Source organism: Anabrus simplex, chromosome 3, assembly GCF_040414725.1.
Source record: "Anabrus simplex isolate iqAnaSimp1 chromosome 3, ASM4041472v1, whole genome shotgun sequence".
Lineage (NCBI taxonomy): Eukaryota > Metazoa > Arthropoda > Insecta > Orthoptera > Tettigoniidae > Anabrus > Anabrus simplex.
Genome location: NC_090267.1, coordinates 329,972,695 through 329,990,931, shown reverse-complemented (window position 1 = coordinate 329,990,931; position 18,237 = coordinate 329,972,695). Strand labels below are relative to the sequence as shown.

The 18,237-nt window shown below is 42.8% G+C and overlaps 1 protein-coding gene across 1 annotated transcript in view; it reads right to left on the bottom strand.

Moving 5' to 3' along the window:
• LOC136866796 (uncharacterized) overlaps nucleotides 1-18,237 on the bottom strand; it is a 382,310-nt gene that overhangs the window by 332,777 nt on the left and 31,296 nt on the right. The window contains exon 2 of the mRNA XM_068226847.1: nucleotides 16,060-16,222. Within this exon, the coding sequence (XP_068082948.1) occupies nucleotides 16,060-16,222 (163 nt within the window). The remainder of the gene's footprint in view (nucleotides 1-16,059; nucleotides 16,223-18,237) is intronic.

The window sequence follows — 18,237 nt, the reverse complement described above, 5'->3', positions numbered from 1 at the left end:
TCAAATACTCCACCAGTACAGTCACTAACAACACATGTATCGAAAACAATCGATCAAGGTGACTTTGATCCCCATATGACTGTTTTTGTTACAATAACGAAAGTGATTTAATGTTACTCTATTCGACTTCTAGCTCTCTAACTCTAGCGCCAGACCTTATAACACCCAATCTCAGTTGCCTAGTCCGACTCTCCGTCATCGTAAGAACAACCAGAACAACCCAAGAAACAATTGTTCACGATGTCTCTGTTGTATACCGCAGCATTCAGACAGCCAGGTATCACCACAAGATCCATACGATAATCAATCATGATCTCTACCCACACCATGACCGATCCACCACCATGTCTGTCCACTTCCTGCGTAAGATCTTCAACGAATCGCTGTCCTCGTCGTCTCCACACGCGTTGACGGCCATGCGGTCCACGTAAGGTAAACCTGGGCTCATCTGTAAACATAACCTGACGCCAATGTCTCAGTTGCCAATGGCGACATTCGATGGCAAAAGCAAGACGAGCTCTACAGTGTTCCCTAGGGAGGGGAGTTACACGAGCAGGTTTTCTAGAACGTATGTTATCCTCTCTTAATCGATTGCGTATGGTCTGAACACACAGCTGAACGCCAGGGGGCTCTTGTAAGGTCGCTTCGCATTTCCCTGGCACTACTGGAGGGTCGGAGTAGTGCTGATAACAGTATGAGTTTGTCTTGTTGTGCAGTACTTTTCCATTTGCGGCCTTGTTCACGGCTTCTCACATACCCTTCTGTCTTCGCATAATGATTCCAGAGCCAGTGCACAACGGATGGAGACACTTTGAGTTCGTTAGCCACAGACCGCATTGTTTTCCTTTCTTGACGTAGGGCAACAGCTCAGGACACTTCCGCTTCGCTTAGATGTCTCATGCTGATTGTCTCATAGTCGAGTAATGCGTATCAACGTCACCAATTGTGTGGCGAGAATACTACGGACTACTTTGTATTGAGACTCGACGGTACTGGAAGCATGTTCATGTCGAAAAGGGTAACATGCACGCAATTAAACCACCGTAACTGCGTTACTATGGTGTGTAGCAATTTGAATAAACCTGTACATGTTTCATGCTCCACGACATAAACTTTGCCAGCATGTCAAACATTTGTTCCCCTAATTTTTGTGCCGAGTGTATTATTTGTTTACAATTAACTTCTTTATGATATTAGTGCTATTGGCAATTGTCCTTACGTGATGTGCGTGGACGAATACTTATACAAGCAGCTATAATGCTTCTCTCCCCAACCAAGAACAGCATTTGCATAGTACGGGCCATACAGCATCAGCGCAAGCTGTTAGTATACCAGCCCACGTGCCTGCCTCAGCACAGGCTAAAAAAAAGATCAAATTACCTTGCTTGACTCTATCGAACAACCACGGTGACCTGTTTGTGCTCAGCCTGCTGTACGCTATTTAATATTTCCTTCAATCTCTGAACGTACACCTTCCAGTAACGCCAATCTCTCACAATCCCTACCCTCCAGCACTGCACCTCAAGCATACTCCACCCAACCAAAAGTATTTTCAACTAATTGAACATTTGTTACAGTAATCATAATATTATCCCATGTAGAGTCATTTACATCCAAATGCAATGCGTCAGATGATCACTAACGTCTTCAACTCAGAAGATGGTCTTTACATTTTTACAATGGAATGCACGATATGCTAATACAAATCGAGAATACTTACAGGGAGAGTTAAACACCCTGAACATTCAAATTGCTCATAACAGTGAGACCTCGTTTCGGCCTGGAGTAGTGAAGTATAGATGTATAGACGCATGAACCACATTTTACGGAACGATAGAAAAGATTCAGAAGGAGGCGTAATAATGCTTCTCCAATCTGCAATATCATTCAATAACATCCCAATCGATCATGTAAAAATAAAAAGTTTTCAAGCAGTTGCAACCCAAGTTGAAGTGCTCCAGAGACATCTCACGGTAGTTTCAATATACTGTCCCCCAAGAACAATAATTAGCGCAAGAGAATGCCTTGGAATGTGAAATAAATTATGTCTAGGGAAACACAGTTAATTGGTATCCGCACCTTGTCGTGGTGGTGGGGCTTGTGTGGTCAAATGATTCTGAGAGCTACAGTATGCCGGCGGTAGCGTAGCTAATGGTAGGGCCCCTCAAGCCAAACAGGTCAAACCGTAAAATTTTTGTTGCTCAGAAACCTAATCACAGGGAGAACCGGACTCTCTTATACCTACGACGACCTGTGCATGTTAAGCAGCAAAGTTTTTGTTATTGGGGAACATGGAATGTGAGAAATATTTTCCAGGCTGGTGCCAGCAGAAAATTGGAGGAAGAACTGTTGAAGTACAGAATGGAGGTAGTAGCACTACAGGAGATAAGATTGAAGAAAACAGAGCTCGTAGATCTGCGACATTATATATTGATCAATAGCCGGGAAGAAAATAAACTAGAAGCATGATCTTCATAGCATGATGGAATATGAAACAATAAACCCCAGGACATGTTGTTTATGACTAAGAGGGACATTTTCTAACACCTCGCTAATCAGTGTGCATGCACCCACAGAGGACTCAACTGATGAACAAATGTATGATAGGTTACCGAAATATGATGTTAAAATTTCCCTAGGGGACTGTAATGCCAAGGTGGGCGAAGAGATAGAAAATCAACCTGTTGCAGGCTTTCATAGCAAATCCGTAGAAACAAATGAAAATGGAAGGATACTGTTTGACTTTGCCGTCAATAAAGGAATGAAATTAAAAGTACCTTCTTTCCCTTCCATTCTTCCATAGCTTCATGGCGTATACGTCACACTCTCACGTGCCCATCAGCTCGTTACAACTCAAACCAGGATTCATCGGACCATACCACACGCCACGACTGTTTCATGGTCCATTGCCGATGTTCGTGGGCCCATGCATGTCGTTGAGCTCTGTGTCGAGATGTCAGCAAATGGACACGAGTTGGTCGTCGGCTGGTGAAGCCTATGCGGTGCAGTTGTCTCCTTACAGTTTCCTGACTCCCAACATTCAACTGGGTGGTGTTCGGACTCACAGCAGCCCGTCGAACGCCCAGTATTGTTCTGCGGAGGCGATGTGATGTTCATTCCTTAAACACCTGTGGTCTTCCCGCGCGGTGGTTTATGCGGTTAATAACATTCTCTCTGCGATATTTACGATCCACCCTTGACATTGTTAACCTCGGAAACCCGAATTCGCGTGTGATCTCCGCAATGTTATGATCCATACATTGTACGCCGATGATCATCTCACGTTCAAAGTCGGTTCATTTGCGACGTGTTGCCATCTTCACGACACTGGTGTCTGTGACAGACTGATCAGTTACTCCGAAAGCTATTCGCAGCGCTCAGGGGTCATACACGGCATATTTTCTAATGGGACACCCCTTCCCGTGACTTTAGGGCACTCAGTGTACAGTAGACTTGTACAAATCCTAGCCTATGCAGATGACATAATGATCACTTCCAGAAGTACAGAAGCACTTAAATCAGCATTCAGAGAGTTTGAAACAGCTGCCAAAGTCCTTGTTTGAAGATCAATGAACCAAACTCTAAGTACATGGTAACTGAAAGGACAAGAAGATATAGAAGGAGTCTCCATGTTGGAGGGCACACCTTTGAAGCAGTAGACAGCTTCATATATTTTGGCTTGGTTGTAACATAAGAAATCAAAGTGGGAAAAATATAACGAATCGCATTAAAGCTGCCAGTAGAGAATATAGAGCATTGTCATCTGTCCTGGGCAGTAAAAATCTACGCAGGAAATTAGAACTGGCTCTATAAAACAGCGATCAAACCAGTCGTAATATACGGAAGTGAGGCATGGGTACTGACTGAGGCTATGTAGAAGAAACAGAATGTCTGAGAAAGTGTTGAAAGTGATATTTGGGCCAGTGAAAGATGGAGATAGGTGGAGAATTAGAACCAACGAAGATTAAGAGTCTTATACAGCATAAAGAGCTTGACATGGTAGCCTCAGTCAAAATGGGAAGAATAAGATGCTTAGGGCATGCACAATGGATGGAAGTAGAAAGATACCCCAAAAGGCTCTAACAGGACATCCTAGTGGTAGACGAATGAGAGCTCGACCCCGCCCCGTGTGGGATGGCCGGATGAGGTGGGGGTGGACTTCAGATCTATTGAGGTGAGAATATAGTGTTGCGCTGCAGAAGATAATGTCTATTAGAAATCTGTGATCAAGGAGGCCAAGGTTCTCAGGGAATGGTAGCGCCAAAGAGTAAGTAGGCCAACGGTAACACTCTTTTATATCTAATTGAAGATAAAAACTTACTTATCCTCAACTACGAATCGCCTACACTAGTATCGATCCCAGACCAAAAAATCTGCAATAGATCTTACATTTTACTCCTCATCAATACTACAGATTATCAGTGGAAAATCCTACTATATGCTATGGGCTCCAACTATCACCCATTAGAAATTTCTATTATACAGCCACACACACCAGCATTACATCAACCTACTTCAAAGTGGAATGTTCAACGAGCAGATCGGATTAAATACACAAATAGTACAGTATAGAGGCTAATTTAGATGCTGTAACTAGCATTCCAGATCCATTACAAGGATATTAATCATTTATACGCCTCATTACCTTAGCAGCGTCACTAGCTATCCCACGACGGCCAGTTGACCCTTCCAAGCAGGTACCAGTTTCGTGGTGGGCTTCAGAACGTTCAAAAATGATCGTCAGACGACAACGTTAATTTAGCACTTATAAACGCTACCCAAAGGGAGATAACTACATTGCCTACAGGCAAACGGATTCCGAATTGAAACGTTTCTTAAAATTACAGAAGAGAAATAGTTAGAAGAGCAATTGAAATAATAAAGATACTGCCCTCATCGAAGCATGATCCATGATAAACAGATTTAAAAATAATCGCACCACCTCACAGCCACTACAATGCTAGCTTGAAGACTTCACCGATTATATTGCCCCACCTGTATTATAATTTGATACACTGAAGTTCCCACCTACAGGGTCTTCACAACCACCACACTACACTCTCGTGCAACCTTCGAGAATTTATAGCGGTCCTTAAAAGTACATCCAATACTTATCCAGGAAATGAACAAATCTGTCGCCATGATAGCACACCTACCATTAAATGCTAATATTATTATATTGCAATTATTTATGGAATTATGGTCGCAAAGCATTTTTCCTGATGATTGGACTACACAGATCATTGTACCAATCTTGAAAACAGAGAAGGATCCACAGGAAGCTGCTTCCTATCGAGCGATAGCTCTGTCATCATACGTCTGTCTTTGAAAGGTTATTAACATTTAGACTAGTGTGGTGGATGGAACATAACAATGATATTGATATTGGTTTTACGTCGTACTAGGTACATTTTTTCGGTTTTCGAAGACGCCGAAGTGCTGGAATGTTGTCCAGTAGGGGTTGTTTTATGAGCTAGTAAATATATCGACACGAGTTCGATGTATTTGAGCACCTTCAATTACCGCCGGACTGAGCCAGGATGGAACCTGCCAAGTTGGGTTCAGAAGGCCAGCGCTCTATTTCAAGAACGCAAGATATATATCCGTCGACGAGATAAGTCACTCTACGGACCACGGATTGTAATGAAAAGCCTACCACAAGGTACCATCCTCAGTCCGTTACTATACGCTCTTTATACGGCCGGCCTAGGTACCATACGAATCAAACATTAAGATCCTCCAGTACGCGGACGATATCTGCATCTATGCGTACTTATCCTGCTTCTGGGTTACTCGATTGTGCCTGGACGATGCACGAAGGCTCCCTCCACATTGACATCTGAAAATGAATTCACTCTCTAGGCAGCTAAATCTTCAGTGGCATTATTCGTCTTTAAACAGCAGTCGATTGCATCACCTTTCATCCGACCCGGCCCATATTCATTTCTTCTTCAGCAAAACTATTGGGGTTGAATCTAGACAGGCGTGCAGTCGACATGTGAACCTCGTAACAACAAATCTAGGACGTATGCTCAATCTTCTTCGAGCTGTTACTAGCATGTGGTGCGGAGCAGGCCCATCCACAATGTTTACACTCTATCTAGCACTTTTTCGACCAGTCGTGGATTACGGAAGCATTTTCTTCGACAACGCACCACAATATGTTCTTTGCAAACTTGTCGCCATTTAGTATCTAGCTATCAAGCTCATTTAGGAGCTATGAACACCTCATCCACGATCGCTCTCTTAGTCGAAGTCACGGAAATGCCACTTCCAATCAGACAACAGATATTATCAAATATATTTTTCCTACGTCGAGCTACCCGGATCAACCATCCTCTTTCTACAAAAATATGCACCCTGAGTAGGTTAATAGATGTGTGTCAGCACTTAAAAAGTCGTCGAACTCCACTGCTTGTGACGAGTTTTTGCGAGCTACGGTACAATTCCCTCCTTGTACTCAAAGGGCCATTTTCTCCAAATCGAGTTAAACCTGGTATAAATTAAACCCGTTTAACTTTAGTACCTAGTTTAAAGTTGCGTCCATTTTCTCCACCAATTTCTGACACTCGTTTAGTTTAAACGGGCGAGCTGCCGTTGGCGCTAACGTTGGCTGCACTGAAGGAATAGTCGAAGGCATGGTCGATTGGAATTGGCCAATCAGAGCCAAGTAATTCAATGACCGACATTTTTGTAATAATATCAGCTGTTTGTGGCGAATTAATGCTATCGTACGTAGTGAATAAAGAACAAATTCGGCGGGATATTAGCTTTACTGATAAATAAATTGTTTACATTTGTGCGAAGTGTTGTGTCATATAATTCTACCTATTGCTGTCTACAATTTATTGGAACGCACTTTTATTTCTTATTTTTCTCTGTCATGCTTTACCATAAACAAGTACCGTGAGCCTAATACGTGTCTTTTGATGACTATTGTCTTACGGAACACACGGGAACGTTGAAATATTAAAATCCTGGTCTTTCAGCAATAGGCCTACGGTATTCCTTTCCTCATAAAATCAACATTTATGTGAATTTCAAGTAAACAAATTCCAAGCATGCTCGGGATCTATCTCCTATCAAAATCCATCGCCCTCGGCCGGGATCAATCTCACAAACCTTGGATCCAGCAGACAGACCACTGAGGATGTATTTTATTTGGAAATATATTACTTGATTCCATATTCGTTTATAACATAACCAAGTTCGCGATATGTCGTACTGTATGCATAATACTCTTCTCCCTATAGCATTAATATTTCTATTGCTGGTATGCTGGCAATAGATACGATGAAACATTCTTAACTATAATCTATTCTATTACAAGTTTACTAGCAAGCATGAAATACTTTATTGTTTTTCTGATCCTATAAATATATAATCTAGCGATTAGAAATTGTATAACACCGCCTCTCCTACCGTGCCGGTCAACATTCCGATGGTAAAAATATTTTCGACAAATTAGATTCGAACCGCCTTGTCACGGATTCGGACGATGCTGACTTCACGCTTTAGCGACCACAGCCACCAGGTACCGCATGAAGAGCGGACGTATTACACGACTTATGTAGGAATATTTGTATGCTTCACATTACAGTATTCATACCACGAACAGTATTTTACAGTATATAATATTATAAGGAGACTGCAATTTAAGGTCTGTGGTCCCCGTTGTTAATGAAAAAAATGCCTGCGCATCATATCTTAAAGCAACCAGAATCATTGCTTCTAGCGAAATAGCATTATTTCGTGCAGTTGACGTTTTAAATGAATCCTTCTTCGATACTAGACAACCCTTGCTGTTCGCTTATGAATTATAAATCCATCAAAGAACTCCGTTACATCCGATTTTCCAAGATTGTAAACTTTTGTTGGAACGCGGCTTCTTAACCTCTCTTGCACATCAAAATTATTTCCTATTTAACCAAAGACTTCAATAAATTCTCCCATTTTTCTAATGCTAATCATCATCATCATCTGTTTACCCTCCAGGTTCGGTTTTTCCCTCGGACTCAGCGAGGGATCCCACCTCTACCGCCGCAAGGGCAGTGTCCTGGAGCTTCAGACTCTTGGTCGTGGGATACAACTGGGGAGAATGACCAGTACCTCGCCCAGGCGGCCTCACCTGCTATGGTGAACAGGGGCCTTGTGGAGGGATGGGAAGATCGGATGGGATAGGCAAGGAAGAGGGAAGGAAGCGGCCGTGGCCTTAAGTTAGGTACCATCCCGGCATTCGCCTGGAGGAGAAGTGGGAAACCACGGAAAACCACTTCCAGGATGGCTGAGGTGGGAATCGAACCCACCTCTACTCAGTTGACCTCCCGAGGCTGAGTGGACCCCGTTCCAGCCCTCGTACCACTTTTCAAATTTCGTGGCAGAGCCGGGAATCGAACCCGGACCTCCGGGGGTGGCAGCTAATCACGCTAACCACTACACCACAGAGGCGGACTTTTTCTAATGCTAATACTAGGTTATAATTTTAGTACGTTTTTCATTAAAGTGCTGCAGTACTGGTAGTCAAAACTAACCCTTCGATTAGGAAAATCACAGATACGTTAATAAAATGTCAAGAAGGTTGAATATAACTCTGAGCCAGGTTTAAACTTGACACACAGTTTAAACCAATATGGGGAAAATGAATGTTAGTTTAAACTCAGACTTAATCATCATCATCATCATCATCTGTTTACCCTCCAGGTTCGGTTTTTCCCTCGGACTTAGCGAGGGATCCCACCTCTACCGCCTCAAGGGCAGTGTCCTGGAGCTTCAGACACTTGGTCGGGGGATACAACTGGGGAGTATGGCCAGTACCTCGCCCAGGCGGCCTCACCTGCTATGCTGAACAGGGGCCTTGTGGAGGGATGGGAAGATTGGAAGGGATAGGCAAGGAAGAGGGAAGGAAGCGGCCGTGGCCTTAAGATAGGTACCATCCCGGCATTCGCCTGGAGGAGAAGTGGGAAACCACGGAAAACCACTTCCAGGATGGCTGAGGTGGGAATCGAACCCACCTCTACTCAGTTGACCTCCCGAGGCTGAGTGGACCCCGTTCCAGCCCTCGTACCACTTTTCAAATTTCGTGGCAGAGCCGGGAATCGAACCCGGACCTCCGGGGGTGGCAGCTAATCACGCTAACCACTACACCACAGAGGCGGCCCTTAAACTCAGACTTAAACCAGATTAAAATAAACCTAGTTTAAACTCATTTGGGGAAAACGGCCCAAAGACGCTTAAATGCCTGTTTTTTGCTACGACTACGAGCTCACGTCATCACCACCGAACACTTTCCCTATATCCGATGCAACGACTTCAGCAACGAATATGGACGCTACATTCTCGGCACTTTTTACAGACAGCTTGGCGAGATTTCACGTACATCTATATCGATGGCTCCAAAACTTCAGAAGGAGGATAATTATGATTATTATTGCCCATTAACAGCAACTACTGAACAACGTTGCCTCCCTGAGCCAACTTCCGTCTACACAGCGGAAATGCTAGCAATTCAAGCGGCTCAGATCTCTTCCAGAAAATTCTCCTCTTAAGAGGCTACCTCAGCTACAACATTTAAAACACCCTGGCTAGAGCCAGGGTGCGAAATCAGACAAATGGTGGGGGGGGGGGGGGGGAAGGATTGTAGGGCTTAACTGCTAGTATTCATTTCAGGCAATACCCAATTTACTTATATACACCCTCCCCCAGAAAAATGTAAATTTTAATTTTGTTTGTTTGAAGTCTGTTGTTATAACAAGAATGATAAATATTGGAAAAGTATTCGTGGGTTTCAGGTGGACATGCCAGAGTGAAACATGAAAAATAGGCTGCAGGTGCGGAGTTGTCACCGCTAAGTCGCTTTATTGCTCAAGGTCTGACAGTCATTCCATTATTTCTATATTATGTGTATTATGGCTGATGTTTTTATGAAAATATGCAAAGTAATATAAAATAATTTCAGTAATAAATGTGTTCTAGATTTTCTTCATTATTTTATAATGAAAGAATTCCCCCGGGGCAATTTTTGTTGGGATGAGTCTTTGAGATACAATCGTCGGTGGGGGGAACCCTCCCTCCCCCCTGAGTAGATCACTACGAAAAGTAAGTACATCTCCGAAACTCCACAATTAGTGAGAAACACAGAACTCCGAGGAACAACAATTCATTTTTGTGGATCAAGGGGCACGCCGAAATTTAACATAACGGAACCGTAAACCTCCTAGCCAAACAAAATATAATCGAAGCTCACTTTCAAACAGTCCTACTTCCGTATGTAAACTTCTTCCCCATTGACCGTAAAGAAGCTCGCGAGAATTGGTCAACGGTATGGACAACAAGAGATCTTCACAAAGGAAGATTATGCTTCACTTCAAGCCAATATTCTTGCAAAACCGTGGTTTCCCAGCATCAAACTCATCAGGCGTGAAGTTATATCACTAATACGCATGTGAATGGAATACGGATGTTATGCCAAACATCGCCACCGCATAAAAGTGCTGGACAATTTCTCATCACATTACAACTATATAAGGAGGCTCACCCCGAGAGGGGCTGACAGTCGGCAAGCGGCAGAGGCCACGGGTGGTCACAATAATATGGACCACTAACATCATGTCACGGCCACATCATTGGGTGCATAGGGCCCCCTGGTCGGAGGGGGGGGGGGGGGGTGCCGCTGCAACACTGGAACGAGCGGTCTTCCTCACCTCCTACCAGGCAGTTCGTCGCCTACGCACCCGTCCCCACGTTGGAGGCAACACTTCGGGAGTAATGGGCTTCCATCAATCCTCAAGAAATAGCTGTCTGGGATCAACCTCCAGATGTCAACCACATCTACCCTGTCCAGGACCTGCGTCTGCGGTTCTCCGAGTCGCTGTTTTTCTCGTGTCCACAGAAAGGGAGTTATTGCTCAGTCGGAAAACGCACGGCATCTATTAAACAGCTGACAATATATTGGTTATATCAAAAATGAAATCCTCCGAAGGAAAACATTAAATTTTATCGATTGCAAATGTTAAAATATTCAAGCTCCTTAGGCTTGTTCAATTGTGAAATTACCAGCGTTTTGCCCCCGTGTGCCAATGGAGTCGTCAGTTGGATTCCCACACCTTTCAAAAGATATGGTAATCGTTTATGTCACCCACCCATTTAGTTGTCCAAACCTTATGTTTATTTGAGAATAGCAGGCACGACCAGTTGAAAAGGGCGGCTAACCTATGCAGACAAGAAGTCACGCGTCATTTGAATACCACTTCACATTAAAATGTCCCACACATGCTTTTGTTTCGTTGGTTAAATTTAGTAACGATGGAGCAGGTCTTCCGAGATCACAATTTCCTCTTTTAGGTTGTAATTTCGGTTGCCGTAAGAATGTTTAATAACTGTTCTATAACACAATGAGATTCGTCAGTTTTGCACTCACTAAACACTAAAACCCTAGACTTATAACATTTTTACACTGACTGTTTTATTGAACTAATTTAATCGAGGATGACCCACTCAGTGTACACGCGCGCACACACACACACACACACACTTATTCTCGAAAATGAATGACAACGCGTGATTAATTACTGGCTATTTACAAAATGCTCTTGTCCTCACAGCGAGTCTTCGGTTGACAATCTTTACCTGGAACGAGCGATCTTCCGTAGCCTTGACTGACAGGTTTCACCTTTTAATTTCACTTCGCTACACACGCACCACAGTCACGTCACGCACTACTTGTTCCTTGTAGTCAGGTTCGATTGAATGTCTGTTGGCTATTACAACGCATGACGACTGTAACCCTGGCTCGACACCGGACAAGACCGATAACTCGCTCAATCAACTCACGTGACCGCTTTGCACACTGAACTCTCAGCTCAATACTCGTAACTGACTACTCATCACACATATGTTAAGGGATATTACAGTGTCGTTAGATAGGAATAAAATTACATAGGTTCTATGAGACCTGTTCTCACTCTACGGCTTGAGGTTTCTGAACAGTCATTTTGTATTCAGTGTCCCATTACCATTATCTTGACAAAACAACCTCTCTGAGGAGAGCCTGCTTTTATATACTTGATGATGAAGTTATAGTATTTTCAGGGTACGGCCTTCCAAAAAATTCATGGAGACACCAAACGAAAGGGACAACCCCAGTCTGTCTGACTCAGCCCTTCGAGGAACTACCGATGAGGGCTTCAAGAGAGTTGACAGTCACATAACCACGTAAGAACATTATACACGCCATGCGGCCATGTAAGCAGTCGAAGAATCGCTAATATGTGCACTGTCGAGCTTCAGAGAAACTAGCAGGTAGAAGACATGATCAGTAACACAGAACATTCTCAGCTTCCTACACGTTAGTAGAAATAATTGCATTGCTTACAAAGCCAACACCAGTCCAGCTCCTTGGCAAAATGGTCAGCGTAGTGGCCTTTGATTAAAATGCTCTTGATTACTGTCCCATGTACTATTTAATTGCATGTCTGAATTTGTAACAGTTCGAACTTTTCTGTTAGCGGCAAAAATTACTATAGTTATATTTAAGAAAACAAAGTTGGTGTCGATATCTCCGTTATTAATGATTCCACGCAAACATATAGCACAATGTTGCATGACTCCCTTAATACTATTTAAAAACATGAGAACAGAATATGGACATCCTCAGCGAATTAGACGTTATTTTAGTGTAAGAGCTTAGGTGAATAACCCTGTATAATCCAGCATTATGACTCCCAGAGACTATCGCAGCATCTTCATGTGCTCATGCCATTTTATTGTACATAGGCTAACATCTTACCCCCATGCAGTGCTACTGTGTGCACGACCGAGCGGTCTGCTTTGGATTTCAAGCCCAACGGAATCCTATGGAAACCGAGGACACCTTGTACCAGACGTCGATCAATTTACGCGTTACAGACTTTAAAACTTTGTACGAGAAGTATTGGTAAAAGCCTTACATGGCACACACATCCACGTCGAGTAGCTGTCGCCATGTTGGTGTGCCAGTGGCGATACTGCATTCTAATACAAGAAATAGTCAAATGTCCACCAAGCGCCTGAATGCACACCTGAACATGCCACCTCATTAATTTTCTTGTCGGACACGTTCGAACACTGCAAGCATTGCATGTATTCGATGGCAACCTTGTTCCACACGCTGCCGAATATCCATAAGTGGCGGTGGTGGTGATTATTGTTTTAAGAGGAAGTACAGCTGGGCAACCATCCTCTATATAACACTAATCAGAGAGAAAAAATGGAAGGGGTCCGACACTTCGAAAAATGAAGGTATCGGCCAAAGGAAGACAAGGGCCACGAAGGGCGTGAAAATGAGAGACTCCCTAGGCGTCCATACGTAATACCGTCGAGGTCAGAAAAGATCAAGAGTTGACCAAGAGAGGTCGGATAGGAGAGATGACAGTGAGGAGCCTGGCACAAGTAAGTGGAAGCCAGGACTCAGCTAAGGGCCCCATGGTCGCCAACCCACGCTCCAAAGTTCAGAGCCCCTGGGGCCCCGTTTAGTCGTCTTTTACGACAGGCAGGGGATACCGTGGGTATTATTCTACCTCCCCCACCCACAGAGGATCGAATATCCGTAACGGCATGCCTGCCTCCAAACTTAATCCTACATACGAACTCTACCTACATTCTATCTAATAACTAAAATAGCTCGTGAAAGATCGACCGTAGGGCAGATGTTCATAGGAACATTTTGTGTTGTGTTGTTTTGGGGTGTACTCACAACCAGGCACAAAGTGGCATACGTATACGGAAATAATCCTGTATAATCCAGCATTATGACTCCCAGGAACTATCGCAGCATCCTCTATCGAACTGTAATTCGATCGATGTTGGATTACGGTTCATACTGTGAGCAATATCTTCTGTTAAGGCTTATTACAGTGTCGTTAGATAGGAATAGAATTAGCATAGGTTCTATGAGACTTTTCCTCACTCTACGGCTTGAGGTTTCTGAACAGTCATTTTGTATTCAGTGACCCCTTACCATTATCTCCAGTGAAGTCAACATGCAGTTTTGAATCACATATATTCTGCCGGAATTAAGGCGACATAAAACACGGGTTGGCAATTATTTCCATAATTCATTCCTCGATTAATTCCCGCATGTTTGGGAACATACTATATGTGTATGACACTTTCTGCCTGGCTGTGAGTCTTCCGAGAATTGTCACCAACTTCTCGATGCGCTAGGAATATGAAACTATGCACGTACAATATCTGTACACTTCTCTAACAGAGTATGATAAATAAACTTTTACACATTTGGAACTTTATCACGTGTTAATAGATTGAAAGGCCATAGTTATTATTTTAACTTCACACTAGGAAACGCTGAAAATTACGACTTCTAAAGAAGCCTGTTATTTTTTAATGTGTTTTTTGCAAGTTGCTTTACGTCGCACCGGCACAGATAGGTCTTATGGCAACGATGAAATAGGAAAGGGCTAGGGGTGGGCAGGATGCGACCGTGACCTTAATTAAGGTACAGCCTCAGCATTTGCCTAGTGTGAAAATGGGAAACCACGGAAAACCATTTTCAGGGCTGTCAACTTGGGGTTGGAACACACTATCTCTCGAATTCACGCCTGTTATCTCAAACAGTGTTGGGCTCTCATCCCTACAAATTACCGAGCCTCTATCGAACTGTAATTCGATGGATATTGGATTACGGTTCATACTGTGAGTAATATCTTTTGTTAAGGCATATTACAGTGTCGTTAGATTGGAATAAAATTAGCATAGGTTCTATGAGATCTGTCCTCACTCTACGGCTTGAGATTTCTGAACAGTCATTTTGTATTCAGTGACCCATTACCATTATCTCCAGTGAAGTCAACATGCAGTTCTGAATCACATATATTCTGCCGGAATTAATGCGCCATAAAATACTGGTTGGCTATCAAAGCGGGAAACGTCTCATTCAAGAGACACTTATGATCCCAAGTCTAGTGCAAGGCGGTGAGTAGGCCTACTACTTCAGCAAGAACAGCCCCTCGTAAGAGATTCAGTTTTTTTTTCTTTTACAATTTGCTTTACGACGCGCCGACACAGATACGTCTTATGGCGACGTTGGGACAGGAAAGGGCTAAGAGTGGAAAGGAAGTGGCCGTGACCGTAATTAAGGTATCTTTGGTGCGAAAATGGGAAACCACGGAAAATCATATTTTACAACATTACTGGTTCGGCATCACTGGAAAAATGAATTGGAATGAGGTTTAAATGTGTCATCATAACTCTTCTCAGACTACTGCTTCTTCTTTTAGTGCCTTCTACATCAGTGAAGGTTGGACACAATCTTGGTGAAATCTGCACGATCATCTGCCGCCGTCAGAAGGGCATGGGAATGTTGTTCTGACCAGTCTTTTAAGTTTCTCATCCACGAACACTTTCCTTGTCCTCGGCCACGCTGACCTTCGGTTTGGTTTCCCCAGACTTCTTATTCTTCATCTACCACCACTTTTCCCACACTTGTGGGTTCACGGGTGCGAACTGCGTTTGCCCTATTTTCCTGACATCAAGCCTATGTGGAGAGACGTAATCACTACTGCGTGTTATCTGGTGATTGGTAATGTAGTGTGTTGTCTGAATATAAAGAGGGCAGGGTTGGGACAATCACAAACATTCAGTTCCCGGGCCAGAATAATTAATCACACGCGATTAAAATCCCCGATCAGCCCGGAAATTGAACTCAAATCCGGGGCCCTCTGATCAGAAGACCTCAACGCTGACCATTCAGCCAAGGAGTCGGACTTTCTTATACTTCACCATCACGAATCCTAACCGCACGGAATCATACGACTTATACAAGCGCACGCGCCAAGTGGCACGGAGTGATATCAAATGATAGGACAGTTCGCGCATTTTCGGCCCTTCTACAGTAAATCGCTAGGCGACCAGCCAAACAAGACAGTGCGATGTTGTCATAGAAATCCAGCAGAAGTCTCTCACCTGCCCCACCTGGTTTTTTTTTTTTTTTTTTTTTTCTTCTGACAACTTGTTTAGAAGATGTCTCTGATAGTGAAAGGAGATGATAAATTACATTTTACTTACTTTTGTACATACAAATGGGCACATCACACACATCGGTCATTACTTCCTCATCCAATGTATAGCACCAAGGGCCCTCAGTTTCACCTGTAGGATTGCGGCAGAAATTTCTAGCGTCTCGCTTCGAATTCTCAGGAAAATCTGCATCTTTTATACTTTCAGGTACCTGTGAAGACAGAAAAAGGGAAGATAACACACGGTAGTTTTGAAAGAAAATGAAAATATCCTCTTTTATTGAATTTTAAGACATTAGGAGAGCCCATGCTAAATAACAGTTAAGAAGTTTTGGCAGAGTGTAACAAATGATGCAAAGCAAAATTAGGCGAGCATCACTTTTGTAGTCCGCTTGTACTACAAACGAAAAATACCAGTTTCGAGTTATAATCAAATAATGTGAAGAAAACAAAATGGCGGGTCGTTAGTGAAACAAACTATGGTACGGTATGCAAGATATCCCTGGAACTGGTGATGAGAGAATTGAGTGTGTCATCTTACAAATACAAATTCGTACCTTAGGCGTCAGATCAATGAAAATCAATCAATCAATCAATCAATCAATCAATCAATCAATCAATCAATCAATCAATCAATCAATCAATCAATCAATCAATCAATCAATCAATCAATCAATCAATCAATCAATCAATCAATCAATCACTACCGATCTGCATTTAGGGCTATCTCCCAAGTAGCAGATCCCCGGTCAGTTGTTTACCTGTTCTTTTCCTAAATAATTTCAGAAGTTGGAAATTAATGGAATATCTCCCTAGATGAATGATTCCGGTCCCAAATTATTCCTCTTCCTATAAACAATTATTTGTCCCTATTTGTCCCCTTGAGTTCCAACTTTATCTTCATATAATTATGATCCTTCCGACTTTAAAAAAATCCAGTGAAGTTTATTCGTCCACTATTGTCATTCCATGCCATCTCTCCATTACCAGCTCGATACATACCGCTTAGTCAAGCAGCTCGTCTCCCAGCTTCCCAGCCAAAGATTGCAACACTACTCGTTTGTTGGAAATCGGCCGGAACAAATCGTGCTCTTTCTGGTGGATCTTTTCCAGTTCTGGAATCAGGAATCAGGAATTCATGATAAAGAAAGGAAGTTTTGACAAGTCGTAATGTGACGATCACTTTCCTGACCAGTTTATTGAGTGTTTCCAACTCAGCGACAAGAGTTTGAAATGTTTAAAAATAAGTTTTAGCGCCTAGCAAGAAAACTAGCGACATTATGAGAAAAATGGAAAAATAACGACAAAAGTAGCGAGCGACTTTAATAGTTTTCATATTTTTCAAGTAATTGTACATTGTAAAAACAGAATTTCGAAATCGTCTAGGACTCAGCACTTTAAATGCTGTACAGATAGCACAAAATTTGTTAAAGTTGTTCGGAAAATACTGTCTTTTGTACGAACTTTCACATGTGCTTCAGCTAGTAAAAACAGGTGGGAAGTATTTGCAGACATTCCCAAGTCCGTCTAACCCCAGTACTGCAGAGTGCGTGGATTCTTACCGAGATAGCATTTCTGGCATGGAATCAAATACGTAAGTTAATGAAAATACATTGTATCATTCATTTTTTACATATTTGTTGGTGTATTTCGATTTAGCAACAAAACTAGAGACTTCTGAGATTTACATTTTGGTGGCATAATAGCAACTGACAATGGATGTTCTATCTGAAAATAATAATAATAATAATAATAATAATAATAATAATAATAATAATAATAATAATAATAATAATAATAATAATAATAATAAGTGAGCCATGAGTTCAGCCTCCCCATCTGTGTAAAACTGCTGCCGATCTCCTACTGTGATATTATCTATGCTCTGCTGTCCGACTCGTTGGCTGAACGGTCAGCGTACTGGCCTTCGATTCAGAGGGTCCCGGGTTCGATTCCCGGCCGGGTCGAGGATTTTAACCTTAATTGGTTAATTCCAATGGTACGGGGGCTGGGTGTATATGTCGTCTTCATCATCACTTCATCCTCATCACGACGCGCAGGTCGCCTACTGGAGTCAAATAGAAAGACCTGCACCTGGCGAGCCGAACCCGTCCTGGGATATCTCGGCACTAAAAGCCATAAGTCATTTCATTTCATCTGAAAATCTAAGAAAATCAGCTCCTTGATGACGATGGGATAGGAAAGGCCTAGGAAGTGGAAGGAAGCG